Below are 24,278 nucleotides of genomic sequence, written 5' to 3' on the forward strand. Positions count from 1 at the left end.
TTTGTCGCCAGGAGGACGTTTATTTCACGCTATGTCATGAATACTTCTATTGTGCTGAACGCGTCGCGTCTGATGGCGTTTGTCACCTCTGCAGAAAGACTCCCAAGGGTTTAAAACTCATAAACATCTTCAGTAACATTCAACACCTTAGACATGCTTTTTACATTAGCATTTCAGGAGTTTAAATTTCCTCTTGTTGGAAGGAAAAAATGTTCCTACAAGTTCCTGAGTCTTTCTTTAATGTGAGCTGCCTAATGAAAAGTGTAATAAATATGTTATAAATATATGTTTCACATTTTCAATTGTACAGTTTCGCTATACAGATTTAGCGTGAATCTTAATACATCTGTATCACTATTTCTTATATTATTATTTAGTGCGCATTAATTTTAAGTTTAAAATACTTTTTAATCAAACAGAAAATATTTTTAGCATGGGATAAATCATACATTTTCAAAGATATGTTCTTTGCGAAATCATGTGGTCTAATTAGTTTTATTATTTCATCTTTAAGAATAATGTTTTTTATTGTATTATGTGTAAATATTTATGATGCGTCCAGTCTCGTGTGACGCGTCCAGATCTCTCGACCAATGACTGTCCAGAAGGCGCAGATCAGCCAATTGGACATTTCTTGGGTAAGTATAGGTGGAGGTTGTAAGTTGAGAGTATTTAACTGGACAGATGTAAACACATGCTGGGCTTCAACCTCCGTTGAGTTCATCCACAATATTACAGGAGCGCACACCGTTTGGATATAATAAAGAGCACTTTCAACTGGAGTCACCTGGATAATCGTGATGGCTTCTGGTGAATGCTCAGAAAAAAACATGCAGTACCGTGTGGATCATTTATTGAGTGCTGTGGAAAACGAGCTTCAGGCTGGAAGTGAGAAGGGAGATCCGACAGAAAGAGAACTTAAAGTCAGTTTGGATGAAAATGAACTTTGGCAGAAGTTCAAAGAATTGACGAATGAAATGATAGTGACCAAGAATGGAAGGTAGTTTTCCACTTTATCAATACATTATTTCTGATAGGAAAAAGTGTATTTCTAAAATGCTAATTTATGTCAAATTACATTGTAAGGGGTAAAATGCGCAGTTTTCCATGTGATAACCTATACGCTTGGTGTTACATATTCTAATCAGATCATTTGAAGGTTTATATCTAAGTTTTGTGAAAGCGAAAAGTTTTGTGGAAAAAGTGTAAAAAATGTTCATTAGATGTTTCCTCTTCTCGTTCATCATTTACAAATAAATAAATAAAATATTTGTTTTCCATTCATTTAAAGGACGCATGGAATGTGTTTATGCTCTAAATTTCGCTCTTCGTTTTGTTGTGATCTAGGCGCATGTTTCCAGTACTGAAGGTGAACGTGTCAGGTCTGGATCCAAACGCAATGTACTCATTCCTGCTGGATTTTGTGGCAGCAGACAATCACAGGTGGAAGTACGTGAATGGTGAATGGGTCCCGGGTGGCAAACCCGAGCCACAAGCACCGAGCTGCGTCTACATCCATCCAGACTCGCCAAACTTCGGTGCGCATTGGATGAAAGCTTCAGTCTCGTTTAGCAAAGTGAAACTCACCAATAAACTGAACGGAGGGGGGCAAGTGAGTGCTCATCAATGTATATAATGTCTCTGTTTAAAGGATAATTGCCTACTGGCTTCTATTTTGTCATTTTGTGAGTGCGTATGGGTGCTTTAACAATATAGAAAAGACCTTTTAAATTTTGCAAATACTTTCCAAAAAATAGCTATTATAAATATAATACAACTGTTTCGTTTCATAAATGTGTGTATTTTCAATAGATTATGCTGAATTCACTACACAAGTATGAGCCGCGTATCCATATAGTGCGTGTCGGTGGGCCGCAGAGAATGATCACCACGCACTCATTCCCTGAGACGCAGTTCATAGCAGTTACTGCCTATCAGAATGAAGAGGTAACGAGCTTTCCTTTTTAACATTGTTATTTAAATATATATATTATTCCTCTGCATGATATCACTGATGGATGACTCCTTTATTTTTCTTCTTTAGGTTACTGCACTTAAAATTAAATATAATCCATTTGCCAAGGCTTTCCTGGATACCAAAGAAAGGTATGATCACATGAGAATTATCAGAAAGGAAATAAAGTCTTTGTAATAAAGCGGCATTGTGGATAAACTAGGCTGGGTCAAATATTTTAGTTTTGAATCACAAAATGCAATTTAAAATGTGAAGGCCCAGTTTCACAGACAAGGCTTAAGTAAGACTTTGCCTCATATTAGGATATTTAAGTCACTTTCAAAAAGCTTGGCTTGGAAAAAAAAACATGGTGTCCATCTCAAAACAAAACAATTATACTGACATATTTTAAGTTAAGACAGCTCACATATATTTATTTTAGTCTGGGACAATCCTTTAGCCTTGTCGGGCATACAGCTAAACTGAAGCTAAATCAGCTATATTTAAATTAAATTACATGAAAACAGTTATGAAACACAAAAACATACATCATTACCACAAACACTATTGTAAACAAATACAACTTTTGATTTTTGAATTTAATGTTCACAAATATAAAGTTTTTTGTGAAATGTTACCAAATCTTGCCAAACACTTTTACGAAAAAACAGTTCTTAATTATACATTGAATTGTTCTGGCAGTCGTATTTTATTCACTTGTTAACAGTGAACAAAAATATATATTTCATAAAAAAATACATTTGTTTTGAAGAACATCATTTATATGAAAACTTTGCATTATTGTATCCTTCCTTTTGTATTTCAGAAGTGATCATAAGGACATAATAGAAGATATCAGTGAAAGTCAACAGTCTGGATACTCTCAATGTAAGGGCAAAAATTACCCAATAATTGAACTCATCAATAATCAATGTTGTACATTAATCTTTTACGTAATTTTACTAAAAAAGAATTTGCAAAAACTTTGTTTAAGTTTTTTTATTAAATATGGTGATTTACTTCACAGTTTGCTAGATTGGATTTTGCATAAACTTGTATTTATCAGTCAGGTCTTACAGTTATGTGCTGTAGGAGTCTTTTATTGATTCTCCTTTTTCTTGTTTGTCTAGTAAGTAGCTGGTTTTTGCCAACGACAGGGTCTCTGTGCCCGTCTGCAAACCCTCACACACAGTTTGGCAATCCTTTGTCTCTATCCTCATCACATGGCTGTGAACGTTACTCCGCTCTGAGAAGCCATCGGTCTACCCCGTACCCCAGCCCGTATGCCCACCGGACAGTTTCTCCAAGTAAGACACCTCTACCTGTTTTTTCTTGGATCCACGATTATACGTTTTCATTTAAAATAGCAAGTAGTCGATACAAAAATTTATATGATCTTCCTTACCATCATGCAGTAGCTCTCAAATCTCACGTGTGTTGCAGCCTTTTTATAATTAACTGGATCATGACCAACGGGCAGCATTGATTCCAAACCAGGAGCAATGATTTTTTCAGTTTCAAATTTACTTTTTTTTGTCTGATAACACACAAGTTATGACTTCAGAACACTCAAGTTGTCAATAATTGCATCATTTGATAACAAATATATATTATTTTCCATAAATAAAGTCTAATGTTCTTGAATTTTGGGGTAAACCATCCACTTAATGAGCAGCCCAAACAAGTACTGCCGACCGTAACATGTCAGACATTCCAGAAGCTTTTGTGTTTGTGCTCAGGCTCATAAATAGTGGTGCTTTAGTGATGGAATGTTCACCTAGCCAACCTCTTCTTCAGATTTCAAAACATAAATATAAAGGTTGTAGATTGATCAAGCCTAAACGTGATTAAATTCTCATCCATGCTCTGTGGTTTTCTTACAGCAGGTTACTCAGATAACTCCAGCTGTTTGTCAATGTTACCATCTCATGATAACTGGTCCAGTCTGCAGATGTCTTCTCACTCCAGTGTGCTTCCGATGGGCCACAGCTCTCCACCAAACTCAAACTCCAGGTCAGTTTCTTTGTTCACGGCATAGCTCAATGAATTGTACCACACACACACACACACACACACACTAATATTAAAACTTTATTCTAACATTGTGATTTTATTAATTGTATTTATATTTAGTCATTAATACATGGTATATGACATTAATAAATCGTTGTGTTGATTTGAATTATTGATTAAAATTATTTATGTAAAAAAATCAATGCATACAGATTTTTTTAACAAAAAATTGTATTGCTCATTTTCAGTTAATGATAGCTAAACAAAGCCTTATTGTCAAGTGTTAAGTCCCAGTGAACCTTGCAGTTATACTTTCGTATTGAAATTGAATTTCGAATGAAAAAACATAGTGCGCGTGGCTTGTTTCCCTGCGAATTGACTGGATGAATAAAAACAAAACTGAAAATTCTGTCATCATTAACTAACCCTTGGATTGTTCCAAACTCGGTTAAAAACAATTCACAAACAATTGCTCCGCCCAAGCCGTCTAATTTACGTCATTTGAAATGGATAGTCGCTACAGGGCGAAAGTGCATTAACATTTTAAATGAAGATTATGAGGGCACGTGAATTTAAAGAAAAATGGGAATTGTATTTTTTATTTCACTGGGACTTTAACACTTGTTCTTTGGCAGTAATGAGATAAAATAGAGATCCGAAGAAATCTCAACAATTCCTCAAACTGTGTTCACACATAGCAATCTGATTTGATACCAAAGCCTGTGAAAAAGTAGGAGATTTTAATTTGAACCATTTCTCAATAAATACCTAATAGAATTGAAAAGACTAATTAATTATAAAATAAATCACTTGATAAAGATATCTCAAGATATCTCTCATCAATACAGTTTTTAAATAGTTAAACACTGAAAGCTTATTGTTGCTCTGTATTCTTTTCATAGTCAGTACACCAGCCTGTGGTCTGTGGGAAACACACCGTTGACTCCGGTGTCTAATGCCGGAGGTATGACAAGCAGTCTGAGCTCTCAGTTCCTCCGCGGCTCCACCGGTCATTACGGCAATCTGACTCACCCGGTCACAGCGCCCTCTTCTGGATCTAGTCTGTATGACTCCACTGCTGTGCCTGACGTGCATGACACCTCTCCATACGACACTTCTGCCCATGTGCGCATTCCTACAGCCTGGACCCCAGTCACGCCACCCTCCTTATAGAGATCTGACCCTTTGGACTAAATGAAAGATTTATAGATCCTAATATATAACAAAAGCTGGATTCCAGTGCCAAGGTGATCAAGCTCATATGCATTGCACACAAAACAACTTTTTAGACCTTGACGTGAAACTATGCAATTGTTAAGTGATGGTATTGGATTTTGTGATTGTTCCAAATGTATTTATGAGTAATTCAGATAAAAGTACAGGTCATTGTTTGAGCGAATGATGTTATTGTACATAAAGGTTATTTATAGCTTGTTTTTATAAGTACAAGTACAATTACAGACAATCTTTTGTAAAAAGTGTAAATTCACTGAAGATTTAAACTATGCATCACATAAAAATATTCCTCCTCTTGTACACATGTAATTCTTCACTTGCAGCAATTAAAAAAACATATTTTATTGCAGGAATTAAACAGACATCATAACACATCAGTGAAGGGTTGAACTTATATATGACAAAATATTTGTGTTTTTAATTAACTAACTGTGATATGGGCATGTTGTGTATGTTGTGTTAAATATTTATTTGCATAAATAACTTTTAATAAAAATGTTTCAAAATGTCAAATCTCATTCTTCAACAAAAGACAAATATCAAATTGTTCTTTACATTTTAGGTATACAGTTCAAGTTTTTTTTAACTTAAGCTTAAGTCAAAACTCTTAGTATCTCTTCTTCCCATACATTTCTATGTGATTCAGTAGGTCAGTGCTGTATCTCTTCTCTCATGTGAACATTCCTCTCACTTGGGTGAGAAATGACATGCAGCTCCAGACACGCAGAGCTCCATTAGTTTAGTGATGAAACGGACATGTGAGTTTCTAGAATCGTCCAGTGTCAACAGCAGAACATACAGAGGTCTCTAGAAAAAATGACAATGGAGAATGATGAAGTATTGTTAATCATTTCCATTCTCATATAGCTCAGCTCTTAAAGGGACAGTTCATCCAAAAATGAAAGTTCTGTCATCCTTTACTCACCCTCAGATTGTTACAAACCTGAACACATTTCTTTGTTCTGCTAGGAAGATATTTTCAAGAATATCTGTAACCAAACAGATCTCATCCTCGTTTGTTTTTAACCGAGTTTGGAACAATCCAAGGGTTAGTAAATGATGACAGAATTTTCAGTTTTGGGTGAACTGTCCCCTTAACATCCGACAGAAACAAACATGGGTTAGTAAAAAATAAGGATGTCAGAGATTATAGGAACAATCTAAAACAAGTTATAAATATAATGTTAATGTTTGTGCTCAAAACTTACCCTTAAAATCATACTTGTTCATCATGATTTGTTTAAATACTATTATATATTTTATATTGCGGGGGTCATTTGGGGGATCATATTATCCAAAGGTGGCAAAAGAGCAAAAACCCCCCACTAAATTTGGCAAATGACTCTCTAATTGAAGTTACAGCTATAGCCACTGGAGGGAGCACATTATTTGAACTAGGCCCATTGACTAGGACAACATAGGTTGTCATTGTTTTTGTTCTGTTGAAAGAAAGAAGACATTTTGAAGAATGTAGGACAGCAAACAGTTCTGGGGCCATTTTGACTACCATTGTATCTTTTACCTATTATGGCAGTCAATGTAGGAAATGTATAGAGATTTGTTGTTTTGTGTGAATTATCACTTTAAGATAGCAGATTTTTTCTATATATCCATTTTACATATTATTATGGTACTTTTATTTACTTGTAGCAATGTTTAGATATTAAGCCCCGGTCACACTTGAATTTTTCCTCCATTGACTTCCATTCATACGCATGTGAATGCGACAGACCGGAAACGCAAGACCGTGCGGAAATATTTCGCATTTCGCTGCGTGGCAAAGTTCAAGTTTGGTGAACTCTGACCTTCGAATTCACGTCACGTGAGACCAATAGAAGATTCTCGGTACAAAGAATTAAAAAATGGAGGAATCGCTCATTTTAGCAGTGTCGCATCATCCCGTTTTGTACAACACAACTTACAAAAACCAAATAAAAAGAGAAGCGGTTAGGTTTGCAGTGGCAATAGAAACAGGAGCGCGTGGTAAAGTTTAATCAGTGAAACGTGTAATTTCATGTGATTGTGCGTGTATGTACTTGATCAACTCTAGTGACTGATTGTATTCATGTTCCCGCCTATTTTCACTGCACCGTCCGAAGGATTTTTGCATGTGCAAATTTAAGCGTGACAGTCGCATTAGGTTGTTTTTCATCACGTGGTCTCGTTATGTTTTCCTGAAAAGAGAAAAGTCATGTCGGCAGGGGCGTGTTTACCATTTTGGAGCCCCTAAGCAAAGTCAAGACCCCACACATTGTCTAACATTATTGTTTGAATTTAACGGCAGTATTGGGTACATGGAATTAATGAGACACATATACATATAAATATAAACTGGATTTATTTTACGTTGAACCACATTCTACAGTTTTTTTTAATAAGAATAAACCTTCTTGGTTTTGTGACGAAAACGTGTGCTATGTTTTATTCAGAATAATATAGAATGCTTTTAGCTACAGTATAAGAAGGTTAAAGTTGCAAGATTCTTCTTTTCATGATTCTATTCATAGCATTGTTTTGCTATATTCGTAAAATAACTATTAGATTCATTTTCTTTTGCTTTCTTCCGTTTGTGAGCACCACTTTGATACTTTCGCTTCATTGCATGTCTAAATCTAACGTCAAATGATTTAACCACTTGTAGCCACTTGGGGCCCTCCATGTTTGCGGGGCGCTATGCAGTTGCACTGTTTGATGGTTAACAACGCTACTGAATATGGGTTGGAAGCGACATATAGTGCTCACTGTACACCAGAATTGTATTGTTTGGAGGATTTTCAATGTTTTGTGTTCAATTTAACAAAGAAATTGATATGAGTTTGAAACCACTTGAGGTTCAGTAATTCATGGCGGAATTTTCATCTTTGGTTGAACCATCCCTTTAAGAGTAACATAACGGAACCCAAATACAAGCTAATGTTCTCAACCTCATGATAAAGAGAACTGAATATGCAATAATTAAACATCAATGTGTAATGACACGAATCCTATTTCACACTTAAGGTCTAAACTATAACAATACGCCGTGTTATGTAAGAAATGTCATAAAGAAGGTCGAACAGGAACAAAGTTAGAAAAAATGCAGCTTGTCAGAATCACATGACTACTATTCAAGAGAAAAGCAGTTATGATGTTGAACTATGTACCGCATGCCAGTGTACTTCGTAGCGTCGTGTTCTGCTAATACAAGACTGATTAATTCAGCTTTCTGATGTGAATTCAGAGGGGTGACAAAACTATTCTGCACCCAGATTATTACAATGAAACACATTTATACCATGCATGCGATGTATTATGCAATGGGTTGAGTCGAGTTTATTAAGTTTGTTCCAGATTTGGTGTGCAATAGATTGACTATCATGGGCCTAAAAGCTGCTAAAAAATTATATCCAATATACAAAGCTGATTCGTAGACAACTCAAACTCACTTACATAAGCTTCCTTTTACGTTTTAATATAATGCATCAAACGAGGGGAAGAAAATGACGTTGCGCCAGCATTGAAATGGCCTGAGGGTATATTTTCTGTAATAATCCTATTACAATCCAATTGAAAAAAAACTCTCCTTCTGTCAAAGAGAGAGCATTGACGCAGGCAGCTCTGACGTCAATAGAGCTGCAGTGAATGGGCTGGAGAGGGGGGAGTGCTAGAGTGTGCTGCTATATCGTCTTCCCAAAGCAAATGATGCACAAGTTTAATACAGAAACACGGTTATGGTATATATTAATGCCTAAGAAATGCACGCATGGTATGCTCAGAATTTCCTTTATGGCAGATAGTTGCCCGGTTTCACAGACAATGCTTAAAACTAGTACCAGACTAAAATGAAAGTTTGAGCTGTCTCAACTGAAAATACATTGCCCTGACATATCTTAAAATATGTAATTGCCATTGTTTTGTCTCAATATGCACAACAGTAATATTTTTATCTATAAGGCATTTTAATAAAAGCGATTTAGATATCCTAAATAACTAAGCCTTGTCTGTGAAACCGGGCCCTATATGTCTCACAACTAGGTCTGAACATCAGAAATTGTTTGCTGATGAGTCATGTATTATTTATTCCACCAAACCTTTGTCCCAAAACATTTGACGTGCGTCAACAGGTGCATGCCGACTGACCTTGGACATTATGTTGAACGAATTCTTAGGCCCGTTTTCACAGACACGGCAGTATCTTAAAACAGGACTATGCCTTAGTTGAATTACGATGTCTATGTGGCTTTTATAAAAATGCTTTAGAAGAATACATTACTGGTGTGCATCTTGAGAACAAGCAACGGCACAGATAGATTTTAAGAGTTAAAGATAAAGAGTTCATTCTATAACTAACACAATATCTGGAGAAGACATTTTTAGCTAATGTGGGAATGCAAAACGTGAGAACAACACAAAGGGCAAGTCTTGTGTAATGAGAATTAGCGAAGACGTATAAAATCTAAATAAAGATGAAGATTGGTAGATTAAACAAGATGCATGAAGGACAACGCCAAACAGTGAGTAAATCCATGTTTGTGTGTTGGTCGATTATTTCTACAGTTATAGGCAGATGTTTTTATACAAATCGACCTCCAATTTTTTACCTTTCTGTATATGAATTTCATTTGATATTTTTTTGCTGAATTGTACAATTAGACAGTTCTTCAATGAGCACATCAGTTAAAGCTTTTAATGTGTGTTTTTGGCTTTCCAATCATACACTGAATGTATCCAGCGTTGGAAATGTCCTGATATTTTCAAGGATATACCGTAGAAGAAGAATATGCAGCATGTGTGACAATGAACTTGACTTTTATTTGCCTGCATGATCAAACAAGTCTGACGGCAGGCCAGGAAACACGCGGATCAGACAGACAACCGAGACATTTGGACAGCGTCCGCGTTGCTTGCGTAAAGCGCGCGATTTTATCATTCGAGTCAATCTAAACTGTAGCCTTGACAGCGTTTGCGGAGGAGGCTGCTGACGTCATTCGCCTCTTGAATGGAACCGCTACAGCGCCGGTGATGCTGCTGCTGATGGAGCCTTTATTTACACACAACTCTTAAACTGTTTCGCGTCACCTAAAACACACAGACAGTTTACGCTCGAAAAACACGCGAAAACTAAACATCAGGTTTAAGTCACTTAAACTCGAGAGCGCTGAAACCATGAGTATTTGGTCGATCCGCGGTTCCCTAGCAACCGGACTGAGAAGTTTTGAGGAGATCGCGGTCAACCCTTCATCGCTACTGCATCGCTGGACTTACGGTTTCTTTATAAGAGCAAAGGTACAGCGCGGTGCTCGATATTGTTTGATTAGGTGCTTTATAAGCGGCAAACGGGTGGACAAAGAGGAGGTTTCTGATGACAATTGGCATTATGGACTTAATTTAGTAAGAGAAAACGGCGAATTAATGCGACCTGTTGCGCGTCGTTTAAGCGTCATCACAACTTCGCTGTTTGAGTGTTGGACATTCGGACAGTTAAAGTCTCTACCCTCGGTTGACCGTGTGCCCAAAAATGTTACTGCTTATGTTCATCCCAACAAAACTGTTAACGTGGGTGTACGTGCTTCTGCGAATAGCCGAGCGCGTTTTGATTCGCAAACTGTCGTGGACGCGTACTTTTCTGCTTCAGTATAATCCCGGGCACACGTGATGCGCAAATCACTTTCGTGGCAACAGCTCTCATTTGCCAGAGGAAAATCCGTGCGTATTTCTAAACCCAAAGCCTACAGTTTTGGGGCTGTGTTACCGCTTTTACTGTTATTTTAAAATACGGACTCTCATCAGCAGCGGCACCTCTGGCACTCGCTAACTTTTAGCCTTCTTGCGTCGATTTCGTGCCAGAGCGAATCGGAATCTGTGGAAGCCTGAATGAATGGGCATCGCGCTCCGTTAAGGTTCCGAGTGTCAGCATCCTGCTAGTTTTATGTGCTTGTCCAGACAGCTGAGGGTTTTTCGTCCTCATTCGTATCTCAGTTTTGAATCAAGAACAAAGAGACAGAAGAGAAGGCGTTTCGTTGGACCGCCGATGTCGAGGAAACGCAAAACTCCAGACGACGGTGGCGGTGGGGAGTTTGAGGGCGCAGAGGATTCCCTTCAGCAAGGTATGAGCTCATTCCTCTATACTTACACTGGGATGTTATGGTGGGCTCATTTGACAGAAATGTTGCCCCTGAGTACATTTGCAGCATTTCAGGACAAAGGGTCGTTTGGTTAACACTATGTTTGTGTTGTCAGAGAGCCCACCATATACAATAATAGTCATTTTGAATGAGCCTGTTTGAACACGTTCCCCAATTGATCATAAAACATTTATTGGATTATCATAAATGGGACTCCTGTACAATAGTTGCAGATACGTAATGATAATAATAATAAGAAAAAAAACAAGTGAAGGACATTATATCAGCAAGTATATAAAATATTATGAAGTTTATACTTTAATTTTTAATGCTCATTATGGAGATATCAGACTCCCAACCGCACAAGGATTAAACAAAGATGCAACACCACACACAAATAGGGAGTCAAAAGAGAAAGAGGGGGATTCAGTTTATTTGTTTAGATTTTGAAATGTGGGCTAAAGCGTTCTGAACACTTCTGAGTGCGCCACTACATTTTAGCACCACAAGCACGATAAAGTGAGGGAATGAGATAAACATGGAGGTGGAGAGCATGAACGCCAATGAAAAGCTCCTTCGTCACCAACATTGTGAATTGAGTAATACTTTGTCAAAGACAAAATGTCTTGCATAGCTTGAATATATGATAAACAATGGATTCGTTCATAGCACACTGCATTTATAATGCATCATATCAGCATAGTTTTCCATGCACAATGACCTTTAAGAATGATGTCACTGAAATGTTTTAACCAGATGCACAGCAGTTCTTGCAAAATACACCCAAAGGATCTTTAATATTAGCCACTACGTGACAATGAACAAATGCACCTGCCTGCGTTAAACGTGGCACTGTGTTGCTATGTCAAATCCATGTGAAGGTCAGGCTTCTCTCCGGGTGTCTGGGGTAGCACAGTCATGTTGTTTACACACGTTGTGTGACCCAGCAGCAGGTTCATTGCCTGCGTTCTCTGAGCCTGAGCCAGATCGCGAGTTTCCCTTGGCTGGCGTGAACGGGGAAGCGGGCACTTCCTTTAGCCTGTGGTGGGTGGCATCTGCGTAACTGTGCGGGCATACACACAGCCGTCCGTGTCCTTTGTGGTCCACATTGCTATAAGTGTAAAAAACCTGACATAAATATCTTTATATGAAAATGTTTTATACATTGTAACAAATAAATTTTTACTTTTGGAGACGACTGAACAAGATTCTTAACACATCAGTACATACTTGTAACCTTCTTGTGCAGGTCAATGGTTACTCACCCTCATGTCATCCAAGACGTCCATGTCTTTATTTCTTATGTAGAAACTAATCCAAGGTTATTGAGGAAAAAGTTTCCGGATCTCCTTCATATAATGGATTTAATAGGGGGCGACCTGATTTAAGGTCATAATATCATTTTCTTTGCCACTTGAAAGGCGGGGTATCCGATTTCAGAATGATGCTTTTTTAGACAAAGTCGGGCCGAGTACCCAAACAGGATGGACATAAGTCGAGCCGAGGCCTGACGAAAGTGAAAGATGGGGGTATGGGTGTGTCTGTTTAGGTGATTTGAACATCAACAACAGCTTTGAGAAATCTGACATCCCGCCTTTAAATGGGAAGTGGTGAACGCGCAACACAGTTGGGTGGAAGACGTGCATTTGTGGTTAAAAATGATAAAAAATAAAAAAATTCATAAAAAAAATACAAATTGTTTGCTAGAAAACACCCTTATTCATCGGCTGGTGTCGCGTTTAGCCATTTAAAACTGTGAAGAAACGAATAATTGGAACTTAAATCAGGATGCCTCCTTTTAAATCAATTATACTTATGGTGGAAGAATGCAGAACTGATTTGAAGGTGAATTCTTTCTTTCAGGGATAGTTGTAAAAATTATATTATTTACTTACCCTCATGCCGTCTCATTTGTCGGCTATATAATTCCTTTCTTCAGCTGAATGCAAACAAATGATTTAATATTAAAATGTTTTCATGGTATTTACATATATGTGGGTGAACATCCATCAGTAAAGTACTTAAAATGACTTCATTGAGTTAAAGGGATAGTGCACCCAAAAGGGAAAATAATTTTATAATTTATTCTCTCTTTGACATTTTAAACATGTAAACGATTGTCTTTCTTCACCCATTCACATCAATTGTATGGAGACAGAACCAATGCAAGCGAATGGGGGCCGGGTAACAACTTCCTTCAAAATATCTTCTTGTGTGTTCTGCGGAAGAAAGAAAGTCACATAGATTTGAAATGACAAAAGGGTGAGGAAATGATGACAGAATTAAACATTTTGGGTGAACTATCACTTTAATAAATGTATTCAGAAGTGAAAAATATGTTACGATGTAATGATATAATGAATTACAATGAAAAATAGCATACATTTAAAAAAAATATTTATCCAAGTTCAATGTTATTTAATTCATATTTAAATCCGTTTAAAATATGTACAAACTACTGATTGTTTCTTTTGATGTATGTATTTTTCATTTGCATAGTCCAGTACGGCTGTCATCACATTGTTGTTGAAATGTTCGTGCTTTCATAAATATTTATTGTTATTTTTTGTAACAGAAATTGTCTTTATTGTTAGATCTGTAGCGCAGTGAAATAAACTGCGGTTGAAAGATCTGGAACTACTTAATAGGTTTACGTTTACTGAATAATAATGCTTTTTGATTTGCTTTTTCTATAGTCATTTTTGTACAATTCACAGCGTACTAATTCATACGAATTATCCACAACATAAAATGGTTCAGAATTCCCAGGAGATTTGGCTGGCAGATTACAGGCAAGCCGTGAGACCAAACCACACTAACTGAGAGCAGCAGCACAAGCCACAGTCTTTCACTCAATAGCAGCTAGACGGAAAAGAATGGTGGGATTTCATATCAACAGATATTTTGCTATGACACTGATTTTTCAGTTTTCTGATTAAACATGCTATAGTAGTTCATCTAGAAATAAAAAAAACTTTCATTATTTATTCACCCTCCTGTCTGTCTGCATGTACTGTTTTTTTTTGTATAGAACACAAAAGCAGATATTTTGAAGAATCCTATGTTTCAAGATGTTAAACAGTAGTTATAAGATGTCAAAGGTTTCTTGTATGTGTCTATTGTTAAATGGAGAAGTTTGTGATTTGTTTTCCGGCTAGGATTTTTTTTTAAATGCTACTGACATTTATATTCAAATGCTGATGATAATAAAGAGAAATTTTTACCAAAATTTTCTACCCTTGGCTAAAACCTGATACCATTTTAAAATATCCTTTATTTCGAGTCAATATGAATTATGTCAATGTATAAATCTTTCACTTTACGGTAATTAAAATAATTGACAATATTCTTCAACAGTTACTAAAAAAAAGAGGGACTAATAAGTATGACTATTAACTGTAGAAAAGGGAAACGTTTTTACTCATGCTTGTCTGTGCTGATCATTGCAATTTTGACTGTAAACTTCTTCAAACAAAGATTTCACTTTATTGACAGACTATTACAACGTGCAGAGATTGTCCCTTCACACATCTCATCACCGAACAGGAATGACTGTAAATATGATTGAACCTGCGTAATATCAATTTTCAATCAAAACTGAAAATTTTGTCGAAACGTTTTTGTTTCATCCTTGGGAAAAACGTTCAACTTTGGAAAAGCTTAGAACTTTTCACTTATATAATGAAAAAAAATCACAGCATGAGGGTGAGTAACTAATGACAGATTTTTGTACTATTACTAAAATACTGTGAATTACCATTAGTTTTTATTGGCAGTCTTCGAATGTTTCACTTTTCGGTTTAAACCTAGTTTTGGACTTTGAGGTGTGAATGCACAAATGTGTGAGGCCCCGTCCTGAATGACACACTAAATGTAGACTTGTGGTCTCGTGGCCTTCGTTTGTGCAAAGTCCATGAGACGGAGAGCAAGGACAGACTGCAGATTGTAGTTTTACATCACAGAGGTCTCATGTCTTAACTGTGTTGGCACAAGATTCATTTGTAGTACACATGGATCTGAAGATATGGGGTGCTTCTCAATTCTTATTTGTGCATCCTCACTTCCTTTCCTTGTGTCTTAGTATCACCCCTTCTCGGTGTGAGGGAAGGAGCAAGGAATAGACGCAAGCACGGAGGAATAAAAAGAAGTGAAATGGCATATCCTCTCGTCAATTAATGATGACTGTACACATTGCACATTGAAAATATAAAAATAAAGTTAAACACATACTTAGATGTCATTATCCCCACTGCAATAAAATAAATCAAAAACATGCTTAAAGTGGTCAGACATTTATATAAGGTATGTCAAATTTACCTATAGATACCTATATTCATATATTAACTATATGAATATGTACCTACACTGTCTAAAAAAGGTTTAAATTTAAAACAATAATGCTTTATTATCACATTTAACAAAAAGTCCTTAAAGATGTCTGAGCTCGATCAGTGTCCGGGTCATAGGATGCGTGAGCATAGTCCTTTAGTGCCAAACAGACTAATTATTTAATATTTATTGTTTCTGTTTATCACAATCTGTTGCATATGATAAGTCTACTGGTTCAGTCTTAAAATGCAAACAAGTTTTGGGGTTATTGATGTGTTATGTTAACAGTATTGGCTGTCAGTAAATGACATTCTGTGACGGTGGGGCATACCAATATGGCTGCTAGAACCTCCTGTGTTCCATCCGAAATTCAATTATATAGGCTATAGAGATGAGTAAAAAGTGTTTCAGTGTTGCAATGAGGTCAAACACTGAAAGCTGTCATTATTATATACTATATTATTATACATATTTTTTTCTTTCAAATTAATGATATTGAAATTGTAGTGTAAAGTAAACAAAATCTGCTTGATAAAGAATGAATCATCGCGAGAGTAACAACTCTTCCAGGCCATTGTGGGTTTTGTAGTGTAAAATATGTGCCGCATGTACGCATTTGCACCACTAGATGGCGATTAAGACCTGCCTTGTCTGTAGTTCATAGCATGTTCTAATGTTATACCTAATGTTATGTTTTCATGCCTAGAAAGACTTAGTCATACAACACTTAGATTCATGTTCATTAGTAAAAAGTTAAAAATCAAGCACAAAAATTAAGAAATGAAATAATGACAGGGCCTTATGTAAGGTATAATAGAAAAGAAAGATATATTTATAAAAAAAATTATAATATAGAAAGATTGTAAAAACAAAGAATTATGACCAATTTGGAGTAATGTGATGGCTATATATTCTGACCGATAGCATAAAATGTTTTTATAAAAAAAGTATTTTATTTTTGTCTAGTAGTATGAAGGTTTTTTTTTATCTGTTACATTTCATTTTCTCTGTTCCTAATTATTCTTATTATGTTCGAATTATTCATTTTACAGAGCATATCAATGCAGATTTTGAATTTACATTTAGCTGATGTTTTTTGTAGCCTCTATATAAGAAAAGTCCTGAGCACTTTCTACTATACAAAAATGCTGGGAGAACGATTACATAGAAATTAAACCAAAGTAATATAAAAGGCTGAACACTAACTCACGTAAAGTGTGCCGATTTATGTATTAGGATTAATTTATTTAATCGGTTAGGTTTGGTTAAAAAAAATATGTCACGTGTGTTATGGCATTAACTGGACATAAAATAAGAACAGGAGATTTATAATACTTGTATGAACATTTATAAAACACTACACAGAATGTCTTCTCCTTTCAGAACATTATGCACACACAAAATCTCCTGAAGCTGGGACCATGAGAGGCTGTATGACATCACTCGTGTGCAGATGTAGGTAGATGTTGAAACGGATGCTTTTGGGCAATACACACACTGCTTAGAGCTCCAAACTCTTCCTCTTGAAGATTTGTTACAAACAGTCAGGCGTTTTTCTTACTCCCAGATCAGGAAAAAACAGAATGACTAATGTTGGTCTTTTTGTTTCAAGCCTGTGATGTATTATGTAATAAATGGCTGCAATATCTACATCATGCATGAAGCACATGTGGACTCTGTCTTATAACACAAAGCAATAAAGATTTTTTTTTCTTTTTTATATAATTAACACTGTACATTGGCAGTCTTCATCATCATATCTGGAGTATTTTACCTTATTTTGGGGGGGGTTGTACTCGAACACAGATAATGATCTCAGTTTCATACAACAGTACATAAACATTTACTATCCACAACACTTACAATTTTGATATTAAGTCATTTAAAAAAGCATGCTGATATGTTAAACGTATTGCCCATTAGTGACAAATTAGTGATCTACAAGTGAAATGTAATCCTACTTTCAAAATCTTTAGACAAAATTTAGACAAATCTTTGCAGCTCAAATAACTCACATTTATTTAAATAGGAAATCAAGCTTCAGATTTTAAAACCTTCTGGCCCCATAAGGGCAACAATTTAATCAAAACATCAGCATAAAAAACTGAGGAATGACATAATAATTTAATTCATTCATTGCGTGCCTGTATGTGCGTGTTCCAAATGTTGTCAATAGAGCTTCAATTGTATGGGACCAAGCACTGTCTATAGAAAGAATCATTGCATTACAATTGTCACAAGCATTGATGCAATCTATACAATGAATAATTAGAACATAATAAGAATAATTAGGGACATAGAAAATGAATGTAACAGATAAAAAACACCATTCATACTTTTAGACAAAAATAAAATACTTTTTTTAAGAAACATTTTATGCTATCGGTCAATTTGTTATGATGAGCTCAATGCTCAACATTTAGAAATACGTAAATATAAATAGAAAAGACATAAAGAAATTAATAGATAACACATCTATCTATTTTGGCCTGACTTTATATTTAATTTTAATGTACAGCATGTGTACTACTGAAGTTTTATCGTCACACACGCTTAGGAGAACGTGTAAAGAGAGGGAATTGTGTGAAGCCGTAATTGTGCAAGCTTTTATGTTACCGCACAGCGAGTCATTTTAGACGTCCCTTACTGACGTAAGCACGGACCACAATGTGGAATATATGGAGCCTAAATCCGGCGCTTGCTTTTTTCTTCATTCGTGTTTTTTTCTCTCTTCACATGAGCCCAGGAGATGGTGACGCGTGTCACATTCATAATAGTAATCTGCTCTTGAAGTTAATGAGGGCAGTGATTCAGGTTCAGAACGGCCTCTGTGAAATTCCAGGTCATTGGTCTCAGAGGATGTCACATGCGAGGGTGTAAGTGTGTGTGCTAACCTCCATATTGTCCTCAGAGTGTGCCGCGGTGACGTGGGAAGGGAATGTTTAGGGAAGACTGTGTCAGGTGCTCTGGGCTGATTGATTAAGGAGAGAAAATGTCTGACGTCCACAAATGCAGACACGTCTGGGTCTCGACTCGAGTGGCTTTATTGGTGTGACTGAATTCACGTTAGTGTCTCCAAGAAATCACCGTCTAGGTTTTGCCCTCCAGACCGCTGATGCAATATTCCCAGAGTCTGCGCGGAAAAGCACAGAAGCTCTTAAAAATGGGCGAGGCAAGCACCCCCCTCTTTGTCTGTGACGCTCAGCCAATGTGCCACAAAGCCCTTCCGTATTTTCATTGGCTTCAGCCAAGTTAGTGAGCAAAGATCACTTTGGCCTAGTCCTTTCCAACAGCACAGGAGAAAAACACAGAAGGACAGAGAGCTTGGAGAGAATATGGTTAAGAGTCCAGGTGTCAGGTGTCGGATCAGAGCATATAAAATAAAATCTTTTGTAGCTTATTTAGCTTGTAAATGGATGATATCTTTATGTGTTAATAGCAGTAGAGCCTTTGAACAAAAGATATCGGAGATCGGTTTCTACGGCAGTTCATGTGAACTTCAGTACGATCTGCATTTGGTATAATAGCAATGTGTCCAGACTACTTTTGATGACTTTTAATTTGTCTATTATAGTATAATGCAGTTCTCAACACTGCTCGTCTCCACTGAAGTTGTCTTTGGTGACCAGCTCGCATTTTTCAAATGTCTTGTAATGCATCTGTGTCAGACAGACACAAGTATTGTTCTGCTCACGTTACGTTTTGGTAGTCAGCGCAAAGTAAGAAAAGCATGAATTAATGGGGGAATCTGGCACATTCTCATGAGTTGTTACTTCAATACTGTGATGAAGAGTTATGTATTCAGTGCAGAAGTCTTTATTATGTTTATGATGTGCTAAACCAGTGGTTCTCAACCTTTTCTTAACCCGTTTAAAGAACTGGCGCCCCCCCCCTCCATACTTTTCATTGAGGATTGATAAGTTCATGTGTAAAATATATTAGTTATAGTTTATATATATGAATATATAGCCAAAAAGATTGATCTTAAGAGATCATATTATAAATGTAACAACCCTGCTGAAAAAAACAAACCATCACAGAAATTAATGGTTTCCATTTAAAAACCATTGTGAAACTTTAGCTTTTTGCATTAAAACCATTATGAAATAGTAGTGTTTTGGGCATTTTTCCAATATGATTAACAAGCCAGATAACGTGAACGTGGCGTGTTTCTTTGATTTTAACATTTTGTAATACAGACGCGGTGTGGTGTCATTTGCCTGTCAAAAATAGTGCTTTACATCTTTAATAATTATCAACATCCTTAAACAGCCATCCAAGCACTTTATTTTCACTCCACTCCCTTCACGCAGACACTGAACTCATTGGAAGAGAGAGAGGTTTTAAAAAGGTTTTCATGTTTCAATAAAAAAAGCTTTATATATTTCACCTTTGTGTAACAGAGTCGTATCGATTCTCATAAAACAGGCTGTTTAGTTTCTGTTTCTATGAAGTCCCTCCTTCCGAAGCGCTCTGGTTGGTCAGGCTGAGCCGGTTTTGAATGGTCAGCCACTTAGAGTGTTGAGATGTCCCGCCCATTACCCTATCAGTGTCCCAGGGGGCAGGGTCAATGTCAATTTTGGGATTCATGATGTCACTTACCCAGGAAAATGTTTGTTGCAGTCCCAACAAGCCATTTATTGTAGTCTTTTAAAAGTTATATCTGTTTAAGATATAAGAAAATGTCTTCCTTTTCTGTGAACTTTAAGTTTTGCGACTTGGCAGATGTTGTTTATGCTCAAACAACTACGTTACTCACAGACTAAATAAAAAAAAAAAAAATTGAAACCCTCCCCTTTAAAACAGTGGCAAATTTGCTCTGACCTGGTAATTTCGGATGAGACAGAATTACACATTCAACACATTTTATTTTTAAATACTTAATACTTAAAATCATTCTTCATGTAATATTTTAATGAATAGATCAGCCTATGAATGTCTTTTTATGGATAAATCAATCTATGTAACACACTGGTCGAAACAAAACATGTGTAAAAGCTAGCATAGGGATCCATTGTTTTCATTTCAACGCATCGTGTCGCATATTTGCTTTGTTTCTTTTGTGTCCAATGTGAAAGCTTCATTATGCTGCTGGTCCAAGCCAAAGCCAAATTATTTTACATTTCAGGAAATAAATCATTATTTCTATTTCTTTATTCTTGTAAAAAATATAAAAATGAACAGATAAGAATAAGGTTTAAGTAAAAGTTCTATAAGTGGTATCGGTAAGAATAGTAATACTGTTAAAATCTTAAACATACACAAACATTTCAAATATTTCACTTCCATCTCCACACAATACTCTTAGGCCCGGTTTCACAGCCAGTTTTTGAGACTAGTTCCAGACTTAAATTAATGTTTTAGCAGTCCTAACTGAAAATAACTTGCCCTAACATATTTTAAAATATATCAGTGCCATTATTTTGGTTTAAAGTCAACATGTTTTTTTTAACACAGTGTTGCAGTGATTATTAAAAATGATTTATCCGTGCACACCATTTTCGTTTTTTATTAAATTGCACTTGTAATCTTTAATCCAAAACCTTAAGCTCCTCTCCCCCTCTCAACAACAACTCTTCACCACATGACGTCTGCAATGAAATAGGGTAGGTACATTTTTTTCTAATTTCAGAAGCCGTTTCAATCGGAAATACATCACGATATGGAAAAGAAGTCAATCACAACTTCCGTTTAAAGCCGCTATGAGGCTGCTGAGTTAGCAGAATTCGTCCAGTTCACAGTTGTTCTACCACTTATATATATTTTAAGGTCGAACAACTACAAAGTTTTGCTTTGAGAGTTTATTTCATGAGTATTTCACTGAATGAGTAAAGCTGTCGTCAAACGCACATTGACACTCAAATGACTCGCCATAATAAAAGTCCTTTAACTTAAACAGAATCTTGTAGTAAATTGATAGTAAATATGGTAGTCTGCTTTAATATTTACCATAGTAAGGTTCAAAAACCCTATAGTATCTAGTATGGATAATAGTTTCTGTCTCTTATGTGATGTGGGAACAGGACAGTCAGTTACAGTGTCGGATGCTCGATTCAGTCGCAGCATCTCTCACTGCAGAGCTCTGTTCCTCTGCGTCTTTCTTACTTGCTTAGACAGACTTTTGATTCATGCGCTTTCTGCAGTGTGCTTTTCTCTCTTTTTTGTTTTTGTTTGTGAAGATATTCTATTCAAACTTTGATATTTTTTATTAATAATTTATTAGGAAAAATGATTTGCGTATTTCTTTTTAAAAGTGATTGGGCACCAATGTTGTCCTATAAAACATCTTTTGTGTTCTAGAGGGAAATGAAAGTCATACAAGTTTGGAATGACGTGGGGGGAATAAATGATAGAACTTATATTTTTGGGTGAACTAACTTTATATCTGTTGCTATGTTGTTAGTAAGGTGTGGTAGGCAGGAACCAGGTGTTTTATTTTTTACAGTGCTATGCTGATCCCAGGGTGTTCTGAATAGTTTTTAAGCATGTCGCTGTGTAGTTGCCAGGGTGTTTTAGATGGTTGCTATGTGGTTGCTCAATTCTTACTGGTCTGGGTCAAGGATCCTACCCTTAAATCCCTATGAAAATGAATTGGTCTTAGCAAGCACCACAAACGTGTTTAATTGATTTAGGAATAAAACCTCTGAGTGTCAAACCTGCTTTATTTAGTCTTGTCCTGCACCATGACAGTGGGCCGACAGATAGATGTGTAGTCTCCCCCCGGGCTCTCCTGCAATGGCATCTTCCGCCGGTGTTCTCTTTATGGCAGCACTCGCGCATCACTGTAACGCTGGCCTGACGTCACTCTAATCTCAATATGCATCAACTGTACGACAGTGCCTCTCACTTGACCAAAGATCAGCTGAGATTAAATGGCTTCAGAATTACATACCTGCTAGACGCCTTTCGAAAAACCTGTTTTGGTTTGTTTTGGGTCATAATCAGTGCAAAAGAAATGTTACAAAAGACACAACTGGGAGAACGCAGTAACAATAAGATCATAGTTTAGAATCTAAAAATAATGATCATATAAAAACCACAAACAGCGATGGCGCGACAGAAGCGTCTGCGTGTGGCATTAAATTTGGAAGCATTTGGGGGGTTCAGATGCTGTGTAAAAAGAAGCTAAACACTTGCGTCTTATCATTGTTGAAATAGTTACTAGCTGTGAAGATGAGCATAAGTTCCCCCGAGCCTCCAGGGACCCATTTTTTTTCATAGCCCTGTCTCTGACGTCAATGGCCCGGCTGTCCTGTGGATTGTCACAGCAGACGTTTAGAGAAGAGAGAATGTGTGTGTGTGTTTAAAGATTCAAGTGGAAGCCTGTAACCTACCACAACGGTTCATAGAAGGGTTCAGAATCATTTGTGGGTTTTAAGCACATGTGTGTGTGTGTAAAAGCTTTGGCAGGGTGGGATTGAGAAAATCCTGACAAAGCTACAATCAGACAACACCATAAAAATGTCGCTTTCTGACTAAATTATTGTTAGACCCGCAATAGTGTCGGGCTCACAGATGTCGCACTGCAATGATCTTTTATATAAAATACGTGCAAGCTCATGTTGGATTTTTGTGAATTAAAATACCAAGATATTATACCGTGTATGCGGCACACTGCTTTAAAAATAGTAAGTATGAAAGGGTATTATTGCATTATATCGTATATGTTGTCTTCATATTCTATGTGAAATGCATTCAGTTTTTATCTTTGAAATGAATGGCAGCATCTATTAAATTCAGATATTATTAATAAATGCACTTCATTTTTGTTTGTCACACTGGAAATGGAAGGTAAAAAGGAGCACATGGCATTCTGTTTTGGCAATGGCTATTTAGAAAAAATGTGCACCGTATGAAGACTACGACAAGTAGGATGCTATTGTAAACATCAGAATGAGTGTGATTCCAAAGCTTTAACACACGTTTTCTAAAGCATGGACTGACTGTCGTGCTTGTTTTTCACTAAGTAAGAGGACAAGGACAAGTGTGTGACGTATTTGTAAGATCCAGAGCATCAAAGATAGAGGCGCACCCAGTTTTATTTGGTGTATGACGCATGAGGACTATTTAGTTATTCCTTTTAATAGCTTTGTGTTTCCATTACTTATGTTTCTGTATAATGGGTTTGAATTGTATAAACATAAGACAATTGTCCAATTTCCAATTCAAATTAAATGCAAAACGGCTGATTATTTTTCATATAGGTGGGTATTGTTAAAACAACATTATGAATGGCAACTGAAATTTATCCGCAAAAAACGTGGAGAGACGAGAGAAGCTTTATGTTACAAAGCACAATAAATATCACAAGTCGTTGTGCAGTCTGGGCCTACAGAACACGACAAGAGCACACTTCTGCAGAATACGTCATGCACAAAGCTCTACATAATGAGAGTCCCTTGTGTGCTCATGTATTAAATCATTTCATAATGCTTTAAGCTGACGAAAGAAAGCTGTCCTTTTAGTTGTTTAACACATCTGATTGTATTTAAATTTCCCTATAGATTTACCCCCCAAAATGTCTAAAAAAACATTATTTTGAGAATTAAAAAAAAAAAAAACATTTACTGTCAGATATGACATGGCTTTTACAAAGGTGAAGCAAATAAAGGAAAGTCATAATCATGTTGTCTAAAAGTCTG

At 36.4% G+C, this 24,278-nt stretch overlaps 2 protein-coding genes across 2 annotated transcripts in view; both read left to right on the top strand.

Annotated features, from left to right (window-relative positions):
* Positions 1 to 800: 800 nt before the first annotated feature.
* tbxtb (T-box transcription factor Tb) lies at positions 801 to 5,140 on the top strand. Its single transcript, XM_056761162.1, has 8 exons — positions 801 to 1,000; positions 1,348 to 1,612; positions 1,813 to 1,947; positions 2,045 to 2,106; positions 2,781 to 2,842; positions 3,085 to 3,261; positions 3,838 to 3,967; positions 4,870 to 5,140. The coding sequence occupies exons 1-8, from the start codon at positions 801 to 803 to the stop codon at positions 5,138 to 5,140; spliced, it is 1,302 nt and encodes a 433-aa protein (XP_056617140.1).
* Positions 5,141 to 10,033: 4,893 nt separating this feature from the next.
* pde10a (phosphodiesterase 10A) overlaps positions 10,034 to 24,278 on the top strand; it is a 69,503-nt gene continuing 55,258 nt past the window's right edge. The window contains exon 1 of the mRNA XM_056760335.1: positions 10,034 to 11,289. Within this exon, the coding sequence (XP_056616313.1) occupies positions 11,112 to 11,289 (178 nt within the window). The 5' untranslated portion in view covers positions 10,034 to 11,111. The remainder of the gene's footprint in view (positions 11,290 to 24,278) is intronic.

Source organism: Triplophysa dalaica, chromosome 11, assembly GCF_015846415.1.
Source record: "Triplophysa dalaica isolate WHDGS20190420 chromosome 11, ASM1584641v1, whole genome shotgun sequence".
Lineage (NCBI taxonomy): Eukaryota > Metazoa > Chordata > Actinopteri > Cypriniformes > Nemacheilidae > Triplophysa > Triplophysa dalaica.

Excerpts from the sequence above, each read along its gene's own strand:
- tbxtb (XM_056761162.1), top strand. The coding sequence starts at position 801 with ATGGCTTCTGGTGAATGCTCAGAAAAAAACATGCAGTACCGTGTGGAT. Across the intron at positions 1,001-1,347 it reads ATAGTGACCAAGAATGGAAG|GCGCATGTTTCCAGTACTGA; the intron begins GTAGTTTTCCAC and ends GTTGTGATCTAG. Across the intron at positions 3,968-4,869 it reads CCACCAAACTCAAACTCCAG|TCAGTACACCAGCCTGTGGT; the intron begins GTCAGTTTCTTT and ends TTCTTTTCATAG.